Source organism: Pristiophorus japonicus, chromosome 8, assembly GCF_044704955.1.
Source record: "Pristiophorus japonicus isolate sPriJap1 chromosome 8, sPriJap1.hap1, whole genome shotgun sequence".
Classification (NCBI taxonomy): Eukaryota; Metazoa; Chordata; class Chondrichthyes; family Pristiophoridae; genus Pristiophorus; species Pristiophorus japonicus.
In genome coordinates, this window is record NC_091984.1 from 10,085,679 (window position 1) to 10,112,211 (window position 26,533).

Consider the following 26,533-nt stretch of genomic DNA (forward strand, 5'->3'; position numbering starts at 1 on the left):
TATTCTCAGTGAACACAGTGAGCTGCAGTCTGTGTCTATTCTCAGTGAACTGTCAGTGAGCTGCAGTCTGTGTCTATTCTCAGTGAACACAGTGAGCTGCAGCCTGTGTCTATTCTGAGTTATTTATACTTTGTCTGGTTTGCTGTCTCTCCGGATGTGAACGGTACGCGGCGCACGAGCAACGTCTGCGAGAGGCAAAGAAAGAGAAACCGGAAAAAGACTCGAGCGCAGCTCCACAATCTCAGAGACTCCCACGCAGGCAGAGAGAGAGAGAGAGAGAGAAGAGACTTCGCTTTGGATTCAGAGAGCTGGAAATGTCGGCGACCTCCAACGTCGCCACCATGAGGAAAGTGGTGCAGCAGCTCCGCTGTGAGGTCGGAATTAAGAGGTTGAAGGTGAGCCCCGAGCGCCGAGGGCTGGTGCCGTGCCCAGCTTGGCATTGTAGGGCGTGGGTTGCACAGGCAGCCGAGCTGTTGCCGGCTCTCAACGCCATTCCTGGAACACGCAGCCTTGGCACCACACAGAAAGCAGGATGTAATGACGGCAATTGCTGCTGTCCGGATTATAGAAACCCGACAGCACAGAAAGAGTTCTCTCGGCCCATTGTGCCTGTGTTGTCTCTGTGATAGAGCTGTACATTGAGCCCCATCGCCCTGCATTTCCCCCCTTTGAAAGTGGAACTCCTTTCAGACCCAATCTGCCCGAAATGTCCCTTGGGGTATGTGTGTGTCTGGGTGGAGCTTTATTTCAATTTAACCCTCCGATTGGTATCTCTGCTCTGGGGCTAACTCATTATTTTATAAAACATTCCTTTTTTAATGAGCTTCTCCCTTCTTCCCTTTCGGTAAGGATATTTATTCAGGTGACCACCTGAAATCTGGAAGCTTAAACTCCCATCGGGACTGAGTCTTTTTTTCCTCTGCTTTTTAAATGCCTTGTCACATCTCGCTTAAAAAATAACACGCCTTAATGTGTTTAAATGAGTAACTGGTGTGTCTCCCATCCTATCCTGAATCACCTTCCTCCCCCCAGTGTTAACAGCTCTGGATTTATTTCTCAATGTTTTAGTTTAAGGTTAGATGTAGCACTGATCTGGCAGTTACCATATTTGAAAGGGATGTAGCTGGTTCTGAGTGTAAAGGTTACACAATAGCACCCGTGAGGGGTGTTTTTCTTCCCATCCAGTCTTACCTAAATTTATAAGTAAAACGTTCAAACACCAGTGAGCAAAACCATTCCTTTGTTCTGCCCCTTTGTTTGAAGAAAAATAGAAGGTAGCTATTTGATAAACACTTCCTTGAAATGAGCACATTACCAAAGCTCTGTAAACTTCCATGTCAGTGTTCCATGTCATTGTTATGAGGAAGCACAACTTCAGCCTTCCAGTTCATAACATTATGGCATTTTAAATTGCAGATCAGACAGAATATCAAATTAATCCTCATTAAAGCATTAAAGGTTAAACAAGGAGTTAACATTTGTTTAAGAACTAAGTGACATTGAAATTGATTGGGTGACAACTTTTGTTCTGAAGCCTCTTGTCCTTGTAGTATTCAGCAAGATAGTTTTGCTCTCCCATTCAGTGTCCAGCTATTGACTCTGTTTCAGTTTCTGTAATTGACACATTAACTCTTAGGCCGAGGCAAGGGTATTGCCTCACCCACATACAAGCAGCATACCAGGAAGTCTGTCGGAATCTTACTGACTGTTGAGTTGTGGCATGATTGGACCATTGTTGTTTTAAGTATTGCTGTGCTTCTGTGTAATTAGAAATTTTGTAAATAAATCCTATTAGCTTTAGCCTAAACAATACAGTCTGACATCGTGGTGTTCTTTTCACATCAGGATGGTCGAGCTGTACTGATTCCAGTGCAAAATATCACAATAAAACTATTAATTGTGTGACACACGTACAAAGCTGTAAATTTCACAACATGGAGGAGGAAACTGAGATTTGCTCCAACTATAGTGTTGGGAGAGATTCCCCCAATTGCTACAGTTGTTCTATAAGTACACTACGGGTCCCTTTGGTATCACGGCTCACATTCGCTGAGCCCTTTGATTACACTCAACACCATCAGGGTGAATCTTATGTCACCCTTGGTTTGGTAAGTATTTCCTTTTAATAATTTAAGATATAAATGTAATTTGTAATTTGATTTTCTTTTAAAGAAAAACCTTTGTTTACATTAGCAATGTATTCGAGCTCAGTGTTTGTTCAGTGTATTAACAGTTGTATACTTTTTAGAAACTTGCCTAGTGTGACCAAATTCATGATAATGCCCCGAAAATGACCGACACCTGGATTGGACTTCTGTGTAGGGTAATAGAGGCAAAAGCAACAACTTTAATGTAGAAAGCATCACAGAGTTTCTGGAGGGATTGAGGAAAAAATATGGATAAAAGGAAGACCGCAACTGGAGAAGAACTTGGAGTGGGAGGGGAGGATCCAGTTGTTGTGGTCCATGTAGGAACCAATGATATAGGTACAACTAAGAATGATGTTCTGCTGAGGGAGTTTGAGGAGGTAGGGTCTAAATTAATAAGCAGAACCTCAAGGGTAATAATCTCTGGATTACTAGCTGAACCATGTACAAATTGGCACAGGGTCAAGCAGATCAGAGTGTTAAATGTGTGGCTCAAAGAGTGGTGTGGGACAAAGGGGTTTCAATTCATGGGGCACGGGAACCAGTACTGGGGAAAAAGGGAGCTGTTCAGTCGGGATGGGCTTCACTTAAACCAGGTTGGGACCAGCGTCCTGGCAAATCGAATGACTAGGGCTGTAGATAGGGCTTTAAACTAGAAAATGGGGGGGAGGAAAAATTTAGATATCTAAAGAGAAAGGACAATGCAATAGAGCAGTGCAGCGATTTGGGTAAAAATAAGCAGCGTTTGACAGGAAGGGACAGAGAGTTTAATGGTAGCAGTGCAGCATAGAATAAGGTCAAAATGGGGAATAATGGTTAAAAAAAATAATTAAAGGCTCTTTATCTGAATGCACGGAGCATTCGTAACAAGATGGATGAACTAGTGGCAAAAATGGCGATAAATGGGTTTAAGAACATAAGAATTAGGAACAGGAGTAGGCCATCTAGCCCCTCGAGCCTGCTCCGCCATTCAACAAGATCATGGCTGATCTGGCCGTGGACTCAGCCCCACTTACCCGCCCGCTCCCCATAACCCTTAATTCCCTTATTGGTTAAAAATCTATCTATCTGTGACTTGAATACATTCAATGAGCTAGCCTCAACTGCTTCCTTGGGCAGGGAATTCCACAGATTCACAACCCTCTGGGAGAAGAAATTCCTTCTCAACTCGGTTTTAAATTGGCTCCCCCGTATTTTGAGGCTGTGCCCCCTAGTTCCAGTCTCCCCGACCAGTGGAAACAACCTCTCTGCCTCTATCTTGTCTATCTCTTTCATTATTTTAAATGTTTCTGTAAGATCACCACTCATCCTTCTGAACTCCAACGAGTAAAGACCCAGTCTACTCAATCTATCATTATAAGGTAACCCCCTCATCTCCGGAATCAGCCTAGTGAATCGTCTCTGTACCCCCTCCAAAGCTAGTATATCCTTCCTGAAGTCAGGTGACCAAAACTGCACGCAGTACTCCAGGTGCGGCCTCACCAATACCCTATACAGTTGCAGAAGGACCTCCCTGCTTTTGTACTCCATCCCTCTCGCAATGAAGGCCAACATTCCATTCGCCTTCCTGATTACCTGCTGCACCTGCAAACTAATTTTTTTTGGGGTTTCATGCACAAGGGGTGGAGCCTTTCCTGCGCCTCTTGCGGACGAGGTTGACGGGACTGGCTCTGCAAGGGCCGGGCGTGGAGGTCGTCCTCTCGGCTTACGCCGATGACGTGCTCCTCGCGATAGAGGATCCCGCTGACCTGCGGAGGATGCGTGAGTGCCAGGAGATTTACTCGGCCGCGTCCTCCGCCAGGATCAACTGGGAGAAATGTTCCGGACTCCTGGTGGGTCAGTGGCGGGTGGACTCCCTGCCGGAGGAGCTCAGGCCTTTTGCCTGGAGCACGACCCATCTCCTCTATCTGGGAGTCTACCTTAGCCCCGACGAGGGAGCCTGGCCGGCGAACTGGCAGGAGCTGGAGGCCAAGGTCGCCGCTCGCCTAGGGCGCTGGACAGGACTGCTCCGAGTGCTGTCCTACAGGGGTCGAGCGCTAGTCATAAACCAGCTGGTGGCCGCAATGCTGTGGTACCGGCTGGTCACTTTGACCCCTCCCCCTGCGTTTGTCGCCAAGATACAGAAGAAGCTGGTGGACTTCTTCTGGAACAACAGGAAGCACTGGGTCTCTGCCGCGGTCTTGAGTCTCCCGCTTGAGGAGGGCGGTCAGTCGTTGGTGTGCGTCAGCGCCCAGCTCGCGACTTTCCGTCTTCAGACCCTGCAGAGATACCTTTACGTCGAGCCCCCTCCTAGGTGGTGTGCTCTGGCGAGGTATTTCTTCCGCCAGCAGCTCGACCTCAATTATGACACGCAGCTCCTGTTTGTGAACTTGGGGGGTGCCAGGACCGCCCTCCGGGAGCTGCCTGTCTTTTACAGGGAACTCATCAGGGTCTGGAACAAAGTCTCCACCAAGCGCAGCTCTCCACCGGCTGGAGTGGCGGCCGTCCTGCAGGAGCCGCTGCTCGGGAATCCGTACCTCCACGGCCGAGGTTTTATGTGGCGGTCGGAAGAGAGGGCTGTGGCTGGTGAGGTGACCAGGGTCAGGGACCTGCTCGAGGGCGGAGGAGCGGGCTGGATGGCGCCAGTCACGCTGGCGCGGCGCCTAAATTCTGCCAACGTCCGCCGCGCGGCCGATGCCATCGAGTCGCTAAAAACAGCTCTGGGCCCTGACTCCGTTAGGTGTATCGAGGAGGCTCAAGCACGTGGGGAGATCCCGTCCGAACTGACCCCCGTCCGGACGGAATTCCTCATCGGCGCCAAACCCCGGAACCTCCCTCGGGGGCCGGCGCCTCACAACTTGAGCCGCCTCGGGGAAATCCCCTCCGTGCCTTTCAGTTCCGCGCGGAGGGGTTTCCTGTACGGGCTGCTCCTGCACACCCTCAACTTTGCCATCCTCGCCGGCCGTCCGGACACGCCATGGCGTACCATCTTGCCGTCCGGAGGAGGCGGGGGTCCCCGATGGAGGGCACTCTACGCAGGGGTCCTCCCACTATTCATCGGGGACTTGGCCTGGAGGGTGGTGCACGGAGCAGTGCCGTGCAATAAATTTTTAAGCCGGTTCACGGACTCCCAGGCCGCCTGCAATTTCTGCGGTCTGGAGGAGTCCGTGTTCCATGTTTTTATTGAATGCACGAGGTTGCAGCCCCTGTTCCACTATTTGAAGGGGCTGCTCCTGAAATTCTGGCTGCACTTCAGTCCCACTCTCCTGATCTTTGGGCACCCTGTGCGGAGGGGAGCGGGTAGGTCCGAAGGCCTCCTCGTAGGACTGCTCCTGGGCACGGCCAAGGGTGCCATCAGCCGGTCCAGGCAGCGGGCGGTCGAGGGGGTCGTTCAACCTGACTGCCTGCCTCTCTTCCGCTCTTACATCCGGTCCAGGGTGTCCTTGGAGATGGAGCACGCGGTGTCCACCGGTACGCTCGCGGCCTTCCGCGAGAGGTGGGCACCGGAGGGACTGGAGTGCATCATCACGCCCGGCAACCAAATTTTAATTTGATTTTACGTTTTAAAGTTTAATTTGTTTTAATTGCCGGTGCTTTTAGTGTCCCCCTTCCCTTTTATAGGGGGCACTGGGGAAAATTGTGATTTTAGTGCCCAAAAAAAAAAACCAAAAAAAAAGAAAAACACAAAAAAAAAACCAAAAAAAAAAAAGGGGGGAAAAAAAGGGCCTTGAAAATGTCTGGAGTGTCACCCAGGTCGGGTGGCACCGTTTATTGTTTTTATGTTTTCACAGGTGAACTCAAAAGAGTTTCATGCACAAGGGTCCCCAGGTCCCTCTGCACCGCAGCATGTTGTAATTTCTCCCCATTTAAATAATATTCCCTTTTACTGTTTTTTTTTCCCAAGGTGGATGACCTCACACTTTCCGACATTGTATTCCACCTGCCAAACCTTAGCCCATTCGCTTAACCTATCTAAATCTCTTTGCAGCCTTTCTGTGTCCTCTACACAACCCGCTTTCCCACTAATCTTTGTGTCATCTGCAAATTTTGTTACACTACACTCAGTCCCCTCTTCCAGGTCATCTATGTATATTGTAAACAGTTGTGGTCCCAGCACCGATCCCTGTGGCACACCACTAACCACCGATTTCCAACCCGAAAAGGACCCATTTATCTCGACTCTCTGCTTTCTGTTCGCCAGCCAATTCTCTATCCATGCTAATACATTTCCTCTGACTCCGCGTACCTTTATCTTCTGCAGTAACCTTTTGTATGGCACCTTATCGAATGTCTTTTGAAAGTCTAAATACACCACATCCATCGGTACACCTCTATCCACCATGCTCGTTATATCCTCAAAGAATTCCAGTAATTAGTTAAACATAATTTCCCCTTCATGAATCCATGCTGCGTCTGCTTGATTGCACTATTCCTATCGAGATGTCCCGCTATTTCTTCCTTAATGATAGTTTCAAGCATTTTCCCCACTACAGATGTTAAACTAACTGGCCTACAGTTACCTGCCTTTTGTCTGCCCCCTTTTTTAAACAGAGGCGTTACATTAGCTGTTTTCCAATCCGCTGGTACCTCCCCAGAGTCCAGAGAATTTTGGTAGATTATAACGAATGCATCTGCTATAACTTCTGCCATCTCTTTTAATACTCTGGGATGCATTAGCTTGGATGATGTGGAATCTATGTGGGTAGAGCTGCAGAACACCAAAGGACAAAAAATGTTAGTGGGAGTTGTGTACAGACCTCCAAACAGTAGTAGTGATGTTGGGGAGGGCATCAAACAGGAAATTAAGGGTGCATGCAATAAAGGTGCAGCAGTTATAATGGGTGACTTTAATATGCACATGGATTGGGCTAGCCAAACTGGAAGCAATACGGTGGAGGAGGGTTTCCTGGAGTGCATAAGGAATGGTTTTCTAGACCAATATGTCGAGGAACCAACTAGGGGGGAGGCCATCTTAGACTGGGTGTTGTGTAATGAGAGAGGATTAATTAGCAATCTCATTGTGCGAGGCCCCTTGGGGTAGAGTGACCATAATATGGTGAAATTCTGCATTAGGATGGAGAATGAAACAGTTAATTCAGAGACCATGGTCCAGAACTTAAAGAAGGGTAACTTTGAAGGTATGAGGCGTGAATTGGCTAGGATAGATTGGCGAATGATACTTAAGGGGTTGACTGTGGATGGGCAATGGCAGACATTTAGAGACGGCATGGATGAACTACAACAATTATACATTCCTGTCTGGCGTAAAAATAAAAAAGGGAAGGTGGCTCAACCGTGGCTATCAAGCGAAATCAGGGATAGTATTAAAGCCAAGGAAGTGGCATACAAATTGGCCAGAAATAGCAGCAAACCCGGGGACTGGGAGAAATTTAGAACTCAGCAGAGGAGGACAAAGGGTTTGATTAGGGCAGGGAAAATGGAGTACGAGAAGAAGCTTGCAGGGAACATTAAGGCGGATTGCAAAAGTTTCTATAGATATGTAAAGAAAAAAAGGTTAGTAAAGACAAACGTAGGTCCCCTGCAATTAGAATCAGGGGAAGTCATAACGGGGAACAAAGAAATGGCAGACCAATTCACCAAGTACTTTGGTTCTGTATTCACTAAGGAGGACACAAACAACCTTCCGGATATAAAAGGGGTCAGAGGGTCTAGTAAGGAGGAGGAACTGAGGGAAATCCTTATTAGTCGGGAAATTGTGTTGGGGAAATTGATGGGATTGAAGGCCGATAAATCCCCAGGGCCTGATGGACTGCATCCCAGAGTACTTAAGGAGGTAGCCTTGGAAATAGCGGATGCATTGACAGTCATTTTCCAACATTCCATTGACTCTGGATCAGTTCCTATCGAGTGGAGGGTAGCCAATGTAACCCCACTTTTTAAAAAAAGAGGGAGAGAGAAAACAGGGAATTATAGTAGGTAAAATGATGGAATAAATTATTAAGGATGTCATAGCAGCGCATTTGGAAAAAGGTGACATGATATGTCCAAGTCAGCATGGATTTGTGAAAGGGAAATCATGTGAAAGGGAAATCATGCTTGACAAATCTTCTGGAATTTTTTGAGGATGTTTCCAGTAAAGTGGACAAGGGAGAACCAGTTGATGTGGTAAATTTGGACTTTCAGAAGGCTTTCGACAAGGTCCCACACAAGAGATTAATGTGTAAAGTTAAAGCACATGGGATTGGGGGTAGTGTGCTGACGTGGATTGAGAACTGGTTGTCAGACAGGAAGCAAAGAGTAGGAGTAAATGGGTACTTTTCAGAATGGCAGGCAGTGACTAGTGGGGTACCGCAAGGTTCTGTGCTGGGGCCCCAGCTGTTTACATTGTACATTAATGATTTAGATGAGGGGATTAAATGTAGTATCTCCAAATTTGCGGATGACACTAAGTTGGGTGGCAGTGTGAGCTGCGAGGAGGATGCTGTGAGGCTGCAGTGTGACTTGGATAGGTTAGGTGAGTGGGCAAATGCATGGCAGATGAAGTATAATGTGGATAAATGTGAGGTTATCCACTTTGGTGGTAAAAACAGAGAGACAGACTATTATCTGAATGGTGACAGATTAGGAAAAGGGGAGGTGCAGCGAGACCTGGGTGTCATGGTACATCAGTCATTGAAGGTTGGCATGCAGGTACAGCAGGCGGTTAAGAAAGCAAATGGCATGTTGGCCTTCATAGCGAGGGGATTTGAGTACAGGGGCAGGGAGGTGTTGCTACAGTTGTACAGGGCCTTGGTGAGGCCACACCTGGAGTATTGTATACAGTTTTGGTCTCCTAACTTGAGGAAGGACATTCTTGCTATTGAGGGAGTACAGCGAAGGTTCACCAGACTGATTCCCGGGATGGCGGGACTGACCTATCAAGAAAGACTGGATCAACTGGGCTTGTATTCACTGGAGTTCAGAAGAATGAGAGGGGACCTCATAGAAACGTTTAAAATTCTGACGGGTTTGGACAGGTTAGATGCAGGAAGACTGTTCCCAATGTTGGGGAAGTCCAGAACCAGGGGTCACAGTCTAAAGATAAGGGGTAAGCCATTTAGGACCGAGATGAGGAGAAACTTCTTCACCCAGAGAGTGGTGAACCTGTGGAATTCTCTACCACAGAAAGTAGTTGAGGCCAATTCACTAAATATATTCAAAAGGGAGTTAGATGTAGTCCTTACTACTAGAGGGATCAAGGGGTATGGCGAGAAAGCAGGAATGGGGTACTGAAGTTGCATGTTCAGCCATGAACTCATTGAATGGCGGTGCAGGCTAGAAGGGCTGAATGGCCTCCTCCTGCACCTATTTTCTATGTTTCTATTTTCTATTTCATCAGGACCAGGGGACTTGTCTACCTTGAGTCCCTTTAACCTGTCCAGCACTACCCCCCTAGTGATAGTGATTGTCTCAAGGTCCTCCCTTCCCACATTCCTGTGACCAGCAATTTTTGGCATGGTTTTTGTGTCTTCCACTGTGAAGACCGAAGCAAAATAATTGTTTAAGGTCTCAGCCATTTCCACATTTCCCATTATTAAATCCCCCTTCTCATCTTCTAAGGGACCAACATTTACTTTAGTCACTCTTTTCCATTTTATATATCTGTAAAAGCTTTTACTATCCGTTTTTATGTTTTGCGCAAGTTTACCTTCGTAATCTATCTTTCCTTTCTTTCTTGCTTTCTTAGTCATTCTTTGCTGTTGTTTAAAATTTTCCCAATCTTCTATTTTCCCACTAACCTTGGCCACCTTATACGCATTGGTTTTTAATTTGATACTCTCCTTTATTTCCTTGGTTGTCCACGGCTGGTTATCCCTTCTCTTACCGCCCTTTTTCACTGGAATATGTTTTTGTTGAGCACTATGAAAGAGTTCCTTAAAAGTCCTCCACTGTTCCTCAATTGTGCCACCGTTTAGTCTGTGTTTCCAGTCTACTTTAGCCAACTCTGCCCTCATCCCACTGTAGTCCCCTTTGTTTAAGCATAGTACGCTCGTTTGAGACACTACTTCCTCACCCTCAATCTGTATTACAAATTCAACCATACTGTGATCACTCATTCTGAGAGGATCTTTTACTAGGAGATCGTTTATTATTCCTGTCTCATTACACAGGACCAGATCTAAGATAGCTTGCTCCCTTGTCGGTTCTGTAACATACTGTTCTAAGAAACAATCCCGTATGCATTCTATGAATTCCTCCTCCAGGCTACCCCGTGCAATTTGATTTGACCAATCGATATGTAGGTTAAAATCCCCCATGATTACTGCCGTTCCTTTTTCACATGCCTCCATTATTCCCTTGATTATTGTCCGCCCCACCGTGAAGTTATTATTTGGCGGCCTATAAACTACGCACACCAGTGACTTTTTTCCCTTACTATCTCTAAACTCCACCCACAATGATTCAACATTTTGTTCATTTGAGCCAATATCATCTCTCACAACTGCCCTGATATCATCCTTTATTAAAAGAGCTACCCCACCTCCTTTCCCTTCTTGTCTATCTTTCCGAATCGTCAGATACCCCTCTATGTTTAATTCCCAGTCTTGGCCACCAAGCAACCACGTTTCTGTAATGGCCACCAAATCATACCCATTTGTAATGATTTGTGCCGTCAACTCATTTACTTTATTTCGAATGCTGCGTGTGTTTAGGTAGAGTGTTTTAATACTAGTTTTTAAACCATGATTTTTAGTTTTGACCCCTCCTGCAGCTCCTTTATATTCAGTGGCCCTTTTTGTTTTTTGCCTTGGGTTTCTCTGCCCTCCACTTTTACTCATCTCCTTTCTGTCTTTTGCTTTTGTCTCCTTTTTGTTTCCCTCTGTCTCCCTGCATTGGTTCCCATCCCCCTGCCATATTAGTTTAACTCCTCCCCAACAGCACTAACAAACACTCCCCCCAGGGCATTGGTTCCGGTCCTGCCTAGGTGCAGACCGTCCGGTTTGTACTGGTCCCACCTCCCCCAGAACCTGTTCCAATGTCCCAGGAATTTGAATCCCTCCCTGCTGTACCACTGCTCAAGCCACGTATTCATCTGAGCTATCCTGTGATTCCTACTCTGACTAGCACGTGGCACTGGTAGCAATCCTGAGATTACTACTTTTGGGGTCCTACATTTTAATTTAGCTCCTAGCTCCTTAAATTCGTCTCGTAGGACCTCATCCCTTGTTTTACCTATATCGTTGGTACCAATGTGTACCACGACAACTGGCTGTTCACCCTCTCTTTTCAGAATGTCCTGCACCCACTCCGAGACATCCTTGACCCTTGCACCAGGGAGGCAACATACCATCCTGGAGTCTCGGTTGCGGCCGCAGAAACGCCTATCTATTCCCCTTACAATCGAATCCCCTATCACTATCGCTCTCCCACTCTTTTTCCTGCCCTCCTGTGCAGCAGAGCCAGCCACGGTGCCATGAACTTGGCTGCTGCTGCCCTCCCCTGATGAGTCATCCCCCTCAACAGTACTCAAAACGGTTTGATCTAATAGTTATTACAGAGACGTGGTTGCAAGGTGATCAAGGTTGGGAACTAAATGTTCCAGGGTACTTGATGTTTCGAAAAGACAGGCAGAATGGTAAAGGAGGGGAGGGTTGCCCTGATAAAGGATGACATAAGGACATTAGAGAGAAAAGATCTCAGCTCAGCGAATCAGTATGGGTGAAGATAAGGAATAACAGGGAGCAGAAAACACTGGTGCGAGTAGTATATAGGTCCCATAATAGTAGCTATACCGTTGGACAGAATATTAATCAAGAAATATCATTTAAAGTAATATTTCATAATTCTCAATAAAAATACATTCCATTGAGAAACAAAAACTATGTGGCTGACTAAAGAAGTTAAGGATAGCATTAGATTGAAAGAAGCTTATAATTTTGCAAAGAATAGCAGTATACTGAGGATTGGGAGAGTTTCAGAAACCAGCAAAGGATGACCAAAAATTGATGAGGGAAAAAAATAGACTATAAGATAAAACTAGCAATAAATAGAAAGAGATTATCATAGCTTCTACAAGTATGTAGGAAGAAAGTAGCAAAAGTAATATTGGTGCCTTAGAGGTTGAGGCAGGAGAAATTATTGTGGGGAATAAAGAAATGGCACAAATGTTAAACAAATATTTTGTATCTGTCTCCACAGTAGAAGATGCAAAAAAAATACCTAAAATGGTGGGGAACCAAGGGTCTAATGAGGGTGAGGAACTTAATGTAATTCATATTAGAGAAACTAATGGGACTAAAAGCCGACAAATCCTCTGGAGCTGACGGCCCACAACCTTGGGTTCTGAAAGAGGTGGCTGCAGAGATAGTGGATGCATTGGTTTTGATCTTTCAAAATTTCCTAGATTCTAGAACGGTCCCAGTGGATTGGAAGCTGGTAAATGTAACACCGCTATTCAAGAAAGGAGGGGGAGAGAAAACCAGGAACTACTGACCAGTTAGCCTGACATCAGTCGTCGGGAAAAATGCTGGAATCCATTGTTAAGGAAGTGGCATCAGGGCACTTAGAAAATCATAACATGATTAGACAGAGTCAACGTGGCTTTATGAAAACCAAGGGCAGCACGGGCCAGCCCACACTGCGATATGTGTGTGCACTCGGTCTGTGCAGCAGAGCTAGTCTCTGGTTAGTCTTGGGTAATCCTTGCCACTGGACCAAGACCTAGCTCTGTCAAGCCCGTGTGGTGGCTGGTGTGCAATGGCCACCACACGTTAAAAAAATCCAAGTACAGGCATCTTCCACCCTTCACGATGTAGTTTGGGATCTGGACTATTAGGCCTTTCATTGAAACACCTGTGAACTCATTCCTTTTTGGCATGGAAGCAAGTCATCCTCGCTTCTCGGGACTGCCTATGATGATGATGAAAAGGAAATCGTGTTTGACAGATTTATTATTTTGAGCATGTAACCAGCAGAGTATATAAAGGGGAACCCAGTGAATGCAGTATATTTGGATTTCCAAAAGACATTCAAAAAGGTGCCCCATAAAAGATTATTACATAAGATAAGGGCTCATGGGATTCATCATCATCATAGACAGTCCCTCGGAATCGAGGAAGACTTGCTTCCACTCCTGAAGTGAGTTCTTTAGTGGCTGAACAGTTCACTACGAGAGCCACAGACTCTCACAGGTGGGACAGATAGTCGTTGAGTGAAGGGGTGGGTGGGACTGGTTTGGCGCATGCACTTTCCGCTGCCTGCGCTTGATTTCTGCATGCTTTCGGCATTGAGACTCGAAATGCTCAACGCCCTCCCGGATGCACTTTCTCCACTTAGGGCGGTCTTTGGCCAGGGACTCTCAGGTGTCAGTGGTGATGTCACACTTTTTCAAGGAGGCTTTGAGGATGTCCTTGTAACGTTTCCACTGTATTAGCATTGTTCGAGGATTGGATAACGAACAGACACAGAGAGTAGGGATAAACTGGTCTTTTTCAGGTTGGCAGGCTGTAACTAGTGGGGTGATGTAAGGATCAGTGCTGGGGCCTCGGCTAGTTACAATCCATATTAATGACCTAGATGAAGGGATCGAATGTAATGTATTCAAGTTTGCTGATGATACAAAGCTGTGAGGAGAACACAATGCATCTGCAAAGGGATATAGATAGACTAAGTGAATGGGCAGTAAGGTGACAGATGGAGTATAATGTAGGGAAATGTGAGGTTATTCACTTTTTAGTAGGAAGAATAGAAAAACAGAATATTTTTTAGATAGTGAGAAACTTTTAAATGTTGGTGTTGAGAGAGATTTGGGTGTCCTTGTGCAAGAAACACAGAAAGCTAGCATGCAGGGCAAGTAATTAGGAAGGCAAATGGCATGTAGTCCTTTATTGCAAGTGGGTTGGAGTATAAGAGTAAGGAAGTCTTGATACAATTGTGAGGCCACAACTGGAGTAGAAACATAGAAAATAGGTGCAGGAGTAGACCATTCGGCCCTTCGAGCCTGCACCACCATTCAATAAGATCATGGCTGATCATTCACCTCAGTACCCCTTGATCTCTTTAGCCGTAAGGGCCATATCTAACTCCCTCTTGAATATGTCCAATGAACTGGCATCAACGACTCTCTGCGGTAGAGAATTCTATGGGTTAACAACTCTGAGTGAAGAAGTTTCTCCTCATCTCAGTCCTAAATGGCTTACCCCTTATCTTTAGATTATGTCCCCTGGTTCTGGACTTCCCCAACATCGGGAACATTGTGCACAGTTTTGGTTTCCTTATCTAAGGAAGGATATATTTTCTTTGGAGGCGGTGCAATGGAGGTTCACTAGATAGATTCCTGGGATGAGAGGACTGTCTTATGATGAGGGATTGCATAGAATGGGTCTACACTCTCTGGAGTTTAGAAGAATGAGAGGTGATCTCATTGAAACATACAAGATTCTGAAGGGGTTTGACAACACAATGCTGAGAGGTTGTTCCCCTGGCTGGAGTGTCTAGAATTAGGGACACAGTCTCAGGATAAGGGGTAGGCCATTTAATACAGATGAGGAGGAATTTCTTCACCCAGAGGGTTGTGAATTCTCTGCCCCAGAGACCCAGCATCCACAGCCCTCCGAATATATTCAAGGCTGAGATAGATAGATTTGTGGAGTTGAAATTGATGATCAGCCATGATCTTATTGAAAGGCGGAGCAGGCTCGAGAGGTTATATGGCCTACTCCTGCTATTTCTAAAAAAGATCAGATAATGAGCAGTGGTGCAAGCTATCAAAGGTGGGTTTTGAGAAGATTTGTAAAGGTGGAGGAGGAGCGGTTTATTGAAGGAGTTCCAGAGAGTAACAGCCAAAGTGGCTGATGGCGCCCCATCAATAATGGGCTGAATGAAGGGAATTGGGAATCCATACAGAGTCAAAGTAGGAAAGGGATGTGCGATTGAAGGAGGGAGGGGGCGGGCAAATCTGTGGAGGGATTAATTTAAGACCCTATGGAATAATTTAAGAAACATTTGTGACGAGGCTACTGTTAAGGTAATTCTGAACGGAGGAGTGGAATGGCTTTCCTCGTCAGTGTTTCGTGATTTTTTTTCGACTACCAATGTATCAAAACTTTACAAACTAGTTCTCTATTTGGTGATTCGGCCGGTCGCCATATATCTGTCCTCCCGCTGCAGAGTGCCACTTCCCATCCAGCTGTAGAGAACCGAAAACTTGTACAACTGTTGTTCCAGTATAGAGTGACCTTCAGAGCATTAGCCAACCGTAGCAGGAACTAGCGTTTGTTTTAATACTGATACTACAGTGATGTAAACATGGTCTTTCGTTGGTCACCGGAGATAGTCCTCAATCCTTGTTGTGAGGCAAAAAAGGTTGCCTTGAGAGAGCTTGACATTGCTGGTTTCTGAAATGATTCTAAACTGCTATCTGAGGGTTTTTACCAATTATGTCTGGTTCCAATGTAAACCTGGTGTTTGTGTCACATACAGATACCTTTTTTAAATAAATTTGAGAACAACATAAGTTATGGCAGCAGTAAAATAGTAATTTACTGGTTCAATAAAACGGCAATTAAAATAATGTTCAAAAATGCAGTTCACGACTTTGTCCTGCATAATCAGATCAAACTGGATGTCTTCTGTTTCACCCTCCCCTTAAACTTTAGGATCAAAAGAAGTTCACTCAGAGATGTCTACACTTCCTTGGTCATGAAATCTCATTTTGGGGGATTTAGATTACATCAAACTTTCTTCTGTTCTTTCTAGGCTCCAGATACCTCCTCCTACATGTTCATTCTCTTTCCTACATTCTCATTGGGCTAGAAATTGAGGTCGGGGGTATCCGACCAAATTTTTTTTTACGGGGAACGAACACTTCGACTCCGAGGCCTAGATGCGGAGTCCAGCGCAGAGGCCCACACATCCCAGGAGCATACATAAGAACATAAGAAATAGGAGCAGGAGTAGGCCATTTGACCCCTCGAGCCTGCTCCACCATTTATTAAGATCATGGCTAATCTGATCATGGACTCAGTTCCACTTCCCTGCCCGCTCCCCATAACCTTTTACTCCCTTATCGCTCAAAAATCTATCTCTGCCATAAATATATTCAATGACGCAACCTCCACAGCTCTCTGGGGCAGAGAATTCCACAGATTTACAACCCTCAAAGAAGAAATTCCCCCTCATCTCAGTTTTAAATGGGCAGCCCCTTATTCTGAGACTGAGTGGAAACATCCTCTCTGCATCCACCTTGTTGAACCCCTTCATTATCTTACATGTTTTGATAAGATCACCTCTCATTCTTCTGAACTCCAATGAGTATAGGCCCAACCTACCTTCATAGGTCAGCCGTTTCATCTCCAGAATCAACCTAGTGAACCTTCTCTGAACAGCCTCCAATGCAAGTATATCCTTCCTTAAATACAGAGACCAAAACTGTGCACAGTATTTTAGATGTGGCCTCACCAATACCCTGCACAGTTGTAGCAGGACTTCTCTGCTTTTATTCTCTATCCCCCTTGCAATAAAGGCCAACATTCCATTTGCCTTCCCGATTACTTGCTGTAACTGCATACTAACTTTTTGTGTTTCATGCACAAGGACCCCCAGGTCTCTCTGTACTGCAGCACTTTGCAATTATGGGCATCCTGGGATCACGTGGGCCTGGACCACCAATGAAAATGGAGTATTCTCATTGAAAGTAACGATTAATTTTGTTTGTACGGAGCTCCCATTATGATCAATGAGAATACCCTACAAAACACAAAACACAATACATAAATGAAAAAAACATCGCCTATATTTAACATTAATTGAAATTAAATTAAATGTTTTAGAAAAAAAATTGTTTTGAAAATATTTTAAAGATGTTTTAATAGGGTTAAAATAAACTTGCCTTAATGGACAGGGTTTTTAATATAAAAATTTAGAGATAACATTTAATGTTTCTGTTTTTTAAAACTCTTATGCTGGTAAAAGCAGGCTCGAGGGGCCAAATGGCTACTCATGCTCCTAATTCTTATTTCAAATACAATTAGGCACCACGATGGAAGAGTTAATGTAATTGAGCAACCTTTGATGGGCTGAATAGCCTTTTGCCGTGGTTCTTTTAATATACCTAATGGTCAGTGTTTCTCAGAACTTCCTTCCCTTATTCTTATTGAACTGCAAATATGTCATTCTATGCTCCCCTCTCCTGCATTGAAATCTGCATCTCTTAGTGTTTTACTTTAACTCATTCTGTCCCAGAATCCTAAGTGTGGAAATCCTTCTCCTCCCTTATTCTCCTCATTTTTCTTACAAGATGCAAGCCTTTAAAACCCAAGTTTGGCAGCATCCAATTGCTACTTCCTCGGTTACCTCACCTCTTCAAATATGGTGGTGTCTACTTGTGGACCTTGTCCCTTCATCTTGATTTCTCAATAATAAAAACACGGTAGGTTCCATGACTACTGCAGCATATCTGTCATTAAACAAACCGTCCTATCTCTGCTTGTGAGTTCTAACTTTTTTAGAAACTAGGAGATAGAGCAGCTCTATGAAACTACGAATCACTGCGATTGCAATCACTCGCTATTTCATTGAAATTATAATACCCTAACCTTTGACAGAATTGCGTAGAATTTTACAGCACAAAAACAGGCCATTTGGCCCAACAGATCTATGCCAGTGGGTATGCACCGCACGAGCCTCCTCTCACCATACTTCATCTCAGTCTATCCACATAACCGATTCCTTTCTCCCTCATGTACTTATCCAGCTACACCTTAAATGTATCTGTGCTAATCGCCTCAATCACTCCATGTGGTAGCGAGTTCCACATTCAGACCACTCTCTTGAGTAAGGAAGTTTCTCCTGAATTCCTTATTGGATTTAATAGTGACTTTCTTGTATTTATGGCCCCTAGTTTTCATTTTGAATTGAGTGGTCAAAGAATGCAGAAAAGCTTCAGGTAGGTGGTTATTGCCAGATGATTGTCCACCATCTACTGGTCAGTTCCTCGAAGAGCAGAGGGGAATCCTACAATGTAAACTATGCTAACGGATACAATTTCCTGAATTCTGCATCAAATAAATAAATAGTTTTTAAGTAGTTGCAGAAAGGGACAAAGGAAAATCAACGGTGAAATTACCCAACTGGAAGAGAGGCAATTTCAGTGATTTGAGAAGGGATCTAGCACGGGTAGACTGGAAACAAATATTGGCCAAGAAAACAGTATATGAGCAATGGCTGGTTTTCAAGGCAGAGATAGTTCGGTAGGTAAACCAAGCATATCTCCATAAGGTGGAAAGATGGGGCATCCAAAGCTAGAGCTCCCTGGATGACAAAGGAAACACAGATTAAAATAATACTGAAGAGGTTTATGGCAAATGTCAAGTAGAGAATACAGTTGAAAACCAGGTGGAATAAAGAGAGTGCAGGGGAAAATTGAAATAGGATACAAGGGCAAACAGAGAATGAGAGAGTAGATTAGTGGGTAACATAAAAGGGAAGCCAAAATATTTTATAATCCTATTAAAAAGTAAAAGGATAGTTACAGGAATGGTGGTGCTGATTAGGGACAAATTAGGAAATCTTCTTGTGGAGGCAGAGGGCATGACCTGAGGTACTGAATGAGTACTTTGCATCTGTCTTCACAAAAGAAGTGGATGAAATTAATGTCACAGTAGAGGACGAGGGAGTAAAGATATTAGATAGGATAAAAATAGATAGAATGGAGGGGCTAAATAGGTTGGCATCGCTCAAAGTTAACAATCACCTGGTCCATATGGGATGCATCCTAGGTTGTTGAGGGAAGCTAAGGTGGGGATAGCAGAAGCTCTGAGCACAATCTCTCAATCCTCCTCGGATATGGAAGTGGTGCCAGAGGACTAGAGGATTGCAAATGTTACATCCTTATACAAAACAAGGGGAGAGCGATAAACCTGGTAACTACAGGCGAATCAGTCTAATGTCAGTGGTGGAAAAACTGAGACCTATATCAAGGACAAAATTAGTTCTCACTTGGAGAAGCATGGATTTTGTTAAAAGCAAATCATATCTGACTTACCTGATTGAGTTCTTTGATGAAGTAACAGAGAGGGTTAAGAGGATCTGGAATGTGTTACCTGGCTGGGTGGTGGAAGCAGGTTCCAGAGGAAATTTCAAAAAACAATTGCGCATGTACTTGAAGAGGACTCATTTTCAGGGTTATTGGGGGGGGAACAGCTGTGGTGTGGGACTAAATTTGACAACTATTTCAAAAGGCACGACGGGCTAAATGGCCTCCTTCTGCACTAAGTTTCTATAATGGGGAGTTGTTGAGACCATCTCACAAGTTATGTTCTGTAAGACTTGAGTGAACTCCAGCCATGTGCTCAGCCAACAATTGGGGACCAGATTTCTTCCCTTTATTCCATTCAACTCATTCAACTTTCCCCTCCCCCCCACCCAGCCACCCCTTGTAAAAAAAAAAATAACCAAAATATCTGGCCCAGATAGGGTGGGTTAGCTGCACGTAATGTCTCTGCTTGCAGGTCTAAAATGCCTCATTTGTTTCTGTACTGAATTTCAATGAATAGCTTCTACCAACCAGTGGGCGATCTCTTGAGTGGCAAGCCAGAGTACTTTGTTTTATAACAATATATATTTGTCCAATGAAAATCTTCTCCCACGATCTTGCAACTCGAAGTTATAATGCTGTATTATTCTATCATAGAATTAGTTAACTGCGCAGCCCACGATTTGCTTTTACAAAATAATCGGGAGAACAGGGTGGAAAAATGTATCTTTTTTCTCGGTCACAGTGATCAGTATGGAATTGGGAATGTTCTTAAATTGGGAAGGGTGGAGAAAGAAATACTTGCAAGATCTTCCAATTTCCAGAATGACGAGAAAAGCAGTTAGCTTAATTCCAGGTCTGTATCTACACTGATGGTGAGTTACGGAGAGGGGTTGGAGGAGGCCGGTATGGTGCATGGGCCAACATGGACTAGTTGGGCTGAATGGCCTGGTTCTGTACTGTACATAATGAGTTAGCTGTTAATAACTGTGATTTTCCAAGTACTTTAATAAAATGGTGATTTGGTAAAATGCTGGGCAGTTCTAATGTTTCTCTTCACTCGAATTTCAGTGGAGTGTCGTGGTGAGCAGGTACAGTCATTGTTTACTTGAACTGTCAAACAGCCAGTAACACACTTTTTAAAATATTTTTGTCTTTCCACACTTTAGTTATTCAGAGAGTATCTTGAAACGGTGCTGGGAGGGGAAGGGAGTTTGAAGTTATGTATTTACACAAGCATATTTGTATAATAAAGTATGTTGGCTCAAGTGTGAAGTTCTTTTTCTCTCTTTCTTCTCTCTCGCTAGTGTTTCCCTTTCCCAGGGGCCCCCAGAAGTTATTGCAACTGGTTTGCATTTTTCCCAGAAAAGTGAACAGAATTGCGGACTGAAATTCCCCAACACGTATAAAAATCCTGGATTCCAAGACAATGAAAGCATAATGTGACTTATTTAAAATCATCATAAGTCAGTGGCCCTGCCAATCTTCATGGAATCATAGAAATTTACAGCACAGAAGGAGGCCATTTTGGCCCATCGTGTCCGTGTCGGCCGACCAAGAGCTATCCAGCTCTTGGTTCATAGCCCTGTAGATTACAGCACTTTAAGTGCACATCCAAGTATTTTTTTTTAATCTGGTGAGGTTTCTGCCTCTACCACCCTTTCAGGCAGTGAGTTCCAGACCCCCACAACACTCTGGGTGAAGAAATTTTCCCTTGTATCACCTATAAACCTCCCCCCCCCCCCCACCAATTATTTTAAATCTATGTCCCCTGGTTGTTGACCCCTCTGCCAAGGGAAACAGGTCCTTTCTATCCAGGCCCCTCATAATTTTCTAACCTCAATCAGCCTCCTCTGTTCCAAAGAAAACAGACCCAGCATCTCCAATCTTTCTTCATAGCCAAAATTCTCCAGTCCAGGCAACATTCTTGTAAATCTCCTCTGTACCTTTTCCAGTGTAATTACGTCCTTCCTGTAATGCGGTGATCAGAACTGCACACAGTACTCCAGCTGCGGTCTAACTAGTGTTTTATACAGTTTAAGCATAACCTCCTTGCTCTTTTATTCCAAGCCTCGATTAATAAAGGCATCCTTAACCATCCTACCTACCTGGCCTGCTACCTTCAGGGATCTGTGGACCTGCACTCCAAGGTCTCTTTGTTCCTCTACACTTTTCAGTGTCGTACCATTTAATGTGTATTCCCGTGCCTTGTTAGATCTCCCCAAATGCATGACCTCACACTTATCCGGATTGAATTCCATTTGCCACTGTTCCACACACCTGACCAGTACATTGATATCTTCCTGCAATCCGCAGCTTTCTTCTTCATTATCAACCACACAGCCTATTTTAGTATCATCTGTAAACTTCTTAATCATACCCCAACATTCAAGTCCAAGTCATTTATATATAACACAAAAAGCAAGGGACCCAGCACTGAGCCCTGCGGAACCCCAGTCACAAAAACACCCATCAACACCCTTTGCTTTCTGCTTCTGAGTCAATTTTGGATCCAACTTGCCACTTTGTCCTGGATCCCATGGGCTTTTACTTTCGTGACCAGTCTGCCATGTGGGACTTTATCAAAAGCTTTGCTAAAATCCATATACACTGCATCATACACACTGCCCTCATCGACCCTCCTGGTTACCTCCTCGAAAAATTCAATCAAATTCAACCTTAGTACAAATATAAGTCTAATGTGCTCAGAGAGGAATAAGATTGTATATTTGTGCACCTCCTTTCCTTTTCCTTGCGAGTGGTGTTTTCTAGACAGATTGCGAAAGAAAAACTTGCATTTATATAGCGTCTTTCAGGACTTCCCGAAGTGCTTTACAGCCAACAAAGTGCTTTTGAAGTGTAGTGACTTGTAATGTAGGAAACATGTCCCGTTCCTATGATCATATTTAATGACTTAGGAAAGTTGTACGAGACTGGAGGTCAGGTCTGACCAAAATATTAGCCAACAAATTGCCTATTTTCAGCAACGTTGAATGCAGTATAAAGTAACTATTTATCTTGTTTCTTCTTTCTCCCCCCCACCCCCCACCCCCACTCCCTCCAAAAAAAGGTGTCTCAAGCAGCTACAGATCTGAAGCAGTTCTGCCTGCAGAATGCACAACAGGATCCTTTACTGACGGGAATACATCCAAATACTAATCCTTTCAGGCCAGCTAAACCCTGTTTGCTATTGTAGCTGAAATGTGATTCTACTTTCTTTTGGTAAGTAAATCCATCTCTGGTTTTCCAAATAAACTGAGATATTATTCCTGTTCTAGATCTTCTAAATTAAAGTATACAGTGCCTTTAAATGTCGGTGTTTGACTTTAAGATGGAGGGGCCTGTTTTTGCTCTGGATTAGTTGGTGTGATATAGGCCAGAATTTACTGGAGCGGAGTATAGTTAGTTAGACTTGTTAGTGCACATTTAGCATTTAAAAAATTTATGCCCACAAAGTTGTTGGAAGTGTGAGCTGATAACAGCGCAGCGAGGGCAACAGGGCATCTGGGACCTTGATGAACAATGGCACCAACAGTGTATCTCCTTAACCAAGGATTGAGGAAGAACTGAGAAGACGGGTGAATTAAGAGTGATTGAGGAATTCTGGCGAGAACACTGGGAGAACTCCTTGTTCTTCTTTGGAATAGTACCATGGGATCTTTGTGTTCACCCAAGCAGCAAAATAGATCTTAGTTTAACGTCTCATCTGAAAAAGAGACGCTCCCAACATTGCAGCACTCCTTCAGTACCATATTGAAAGAGAGGTGTCCTACCATTCTATGGCTGTTTAGTGATATAGCACCTCTATCACTGATCAAACAAGAGTCCTTACTCTTTCATCATCATTATAGGTGGTCCCTCGAACGAGGATGACTTGCTTCCACATGAGTTCACAGATGTATCAATAAAGGACTCGATGTTCCAGTCCTGAACTCCAATTGAGGGGGTAGAAGATACCTATGCATGTTTGTTTTTAAACGTGTAGTGACCATTGCACATCAGCCACCACACAGGCTTGACAGAGCTAGGCCTTTATCCAGTGGCAAGGATTAACCAGAACGAATGGAGGCCTGCTCTGCTGCACGGACCTAGTGCGCACACATACCGCAGCCTTGGCTGAGCCCCGTACCCTCATTCGCCGCTCCTCCGCCACAAAAACATTTGCCACACCTCACACACTAAGTGATTCCTGATGGAATGATACTGGATTATCAAGTCCTTTCTGACTGAAGGGCTATATCAATAGTGAACACTTGCGATTAAGGGTGGGGCTGTTGAATTATTACAGTGGTATTTTATTGCCTTTTAAGTGGGGGTGGGGAGGAGAAGAGGGATGAGAGCCTAATCTGCATCTGTTAACATTAACGGTAAAGCGAGGTTGGGGGACAGGGGAGTGCTCCCACTCCAATACTGCCTTTGTCCTGCAGACAGATGTGAATATAATTTATGTTACACTCTCCTATCTACAGTTAACTTGTACAATAAAACCGTTCAGAAATTGTCTTTTATGGAGAGGTGGGAAAGAGACCTTGGGAGTAAATTTTAACTTTGGTGGGAACACAAAACAGGCATTAGCAGATTGGCCACCCATTGTGCCTGGTTTTCCTTTCCCTTGACCTGAAGTTGAATTTAACCTCTCGTGTCAGACGTAGTTCCCGTTTTTCAGGAATGTTGTGGTCACTAATGATTACTGGAAATTAATCTTTATTCCATGAATTTGTTTTCCCTCCTTGCAGGTTTTCTGGGTCTTAAGTGGGAAATTCACCCTTGGTGCATGTTCTGAAAACAATGAAGATGTTTACACTAATCCTGATTCTCAGTGGCCTTTAAACCAATGGATAAGCCATGTTGGATCTGTTTTTAAAAGCCTCTCAAAATCTGTGCCAACTTTCCTTACTGTCACTTTGTAAATTGCCTGTTCTTTGATACTGATGTACACCTACCTCGCTGAAGCAATGAGGTGCTGTATGTACGATTTTAGTTGCTGCTTGTGCACAATCCTGTTTCTAGAAAACTTTGTACACTGGTAGAGAAAAATTTCAATAAAGATCTGACTTGATTTATGTATTTTATATGGCTAAACCGATCGTAAAAATATACTGTATATACTAGTGTATAAGGATGAACACTTAGTACAACACAACCAACCCCACTCCCAAAATATCCATGACTCTCAACGAGGTTCAACCATACAATGCTTCTTGCCACCGAAATTCATACCTGTTCTTTGTTCTTTCTCAATTCAACCAGCGTGTTCTTGTCAGCTCGTGAGGATGGGATGTCATATGTGAGGCATTGGTTAATACTTTTAGTAGCTGTGATCTAGGGATGGTTCCTGTTTGAGATACAGTTATAGGGGTGACTCGATATGACCTCACTAAAGTGGATGAAGGATGTCTACTGGATATTGGCTGCATAACCTTTATAGATTTTTGCAACGGTCCACCAGACAGCTATCAGAAAGATTATTAAATTTCACAGTATTATTGGGGTAAGTAGGATAGTTGAAATTATATAAAGAGGGAGCAATTATTAATGGGACGGGCTGAAATCAGGACTTGGTGACAAATAGAGTTCCTCAAGATTCTGTACTTGTTCCTTTATTGCTCATTACTTTTATCAGCTTTGAGTAGCATTAAATTTACAGATAAGATGTATGAAAGAAGGACATTAGTAGGTTGCAAGCTGCATTAAGTGGATGGGCTGATAAATGGCTGCTGTAATTTAATATGAGGTTATGTACACGATGTACAGGTAATTAAAAAGACATGTATATGTCATGTCTGGCTGCCCATTAAAAGTAACAGTAGGAAAGAGGCCAGTGGTTAGCACACCATAGGGAAAGCAAATCGGGTTGTGGACAGTATTACTAAATCAATAAAGTATTATACTTTGATTATGAGCTTTGATTCTTTCTCGCTTTAAAAATATGGTTTTTGTTGCATCTAACTAGACATTGAGACTCTAGAGGACGCAAAGAGAATATCTCAAATTAGCCCTGATACGAGGTTAGGCTTGGAGAGTTTGCATTTTTCAATTTGAAGAAAAATCACTGAGGAAGGTTGGATACGATTTTTAAAATTATGAATGTTTTAGAATTTGCAGTTTTAGGGAAGATATTAAAGTGGACTGCGATGGGCCAGGTCAGTAAAATACGTGCGCAGTTCAGCATCATGGTTAAGTTTCCTGTAGGCTGTCCTGTAGAATTTCCCCACAGCTTTTGCTGCAATTGGTCATAAGCTTTATTTATCTTCCCCACGATTCTCCGTTGGAAGCTGTTGGGGATTGGGTTGCACCATTGAGCGGATAAGACCCAACAGCAGTTTTCACATTCTTTTCATATGTTTGTATATTTAAGCCGTGTCTCCCAACACCCAGTCCTTGCCACAGCCACTGCTAATTTTAAATTGTCTCAACTGGTATCTCTCTGCTGCCCCGTCTCCAATTTTAAACCAACGATGGAAGTTTGGTCTGAAGTAGAGAGGGAAGGCTGCTACTTAAATGCAACAGCTGGATCCACTACCTTTTTGCTCCACTGGGAGCAAAGCCCAAATGAAGATTTAGCCTGAATGAAGATTTAACCTGTATGACAGGCCCCCATTCCCACTTTTGGCCCAAACACACAATGCATTTCTAGTCTTAGACATTAGTATATACAGTACCTAATCAATTGAAAATTGTCACATCTTGTCTCCACTTCCTTCAGACTGTTATGTAATGTTATAAGCATAGCCTATCCCTTTAAGGATCAAATTCTTCAATAAAGTTTTAAAAGTGCAGATTAGGAGTTACTGTTTGGAAAGTTAATTATACTGCAAGTCTTATGGTCAACCAAAATGGTGGTGAAGGGAGCAAAGCTGATTCATCTCCTGTAGAACAGTTCCATATGCCCTGGATTGGGTTAGAAACATTCAATTCTCAATCAAATCAAAGCCAAGCTGCATCTGCAGAGTACTTTTTTTGGTTTGTTCGATTACTCTGCTCACTGAGGAAAATGTCAGCCTTTCAGTTTAGTTAACTTATGTAAGCACCAGGCACTCCCAGATCAGAACTAAGTTTCTTTTATTCTGCCTCCGGCAAGCACTTCTTAGTTCAGCAATGTATCCTACACAAATCATACTATAACTTTGGAATGAGACAGGCAATTGAGTAGCATAATGCATGATAAATTAATGGCAGTTTTGTGCTCGCGAGGAATTGGGTTGAGATCATCTCCACTTATTTCATGTAGGAACCATGGAGTAGGAAGAGGATACTTTCAATCCATCAGTTTGTGTGGAATTGGAACCCGGGTCCCAAAGTCGAACCGCTGCACTATCACATACCCAGTTGGTGACCACGAATACATGATAGTGTTATTTTTGTACCATTTCAAACTACAACATATTGGACAATGTTCCCAATGTGAACGATTCAACTGATTCTAGATGTA

The 26,533-nt window shown here is 43.9% G+C and overlaps 1 protein-coding gene across 1 annotated transcript; it reads left to right on the top strand.

The window, feature by feature from the left end:
- The first annotated feature begins 220 nt into the window (after window positions 1-220).
- On the top strand, window positions 221-25,885 carry gng5 (guanine nucleotide binding protein (G protein), gamma 5). Its single transcript, XM_070886505.1, has 3 exons — window positions 221-395; window positions 22,172-22,323; window positions 23,838-25,885. Exons 1-2 carry the CDS (start codon window positions 315-317, stop codon window positions 22,295-22,297), a joined length of 207 nt encoding a protein of 68 aa, XP_070742606.1. The 5' UTR covers window positions 221-314; the 3' UTR covers window positions 22,298-22,323; window positions 23,838-25,885.
- The last annotated feature ends 648 nt before the right edge of the window (window positions 25,886-26,533 follow it).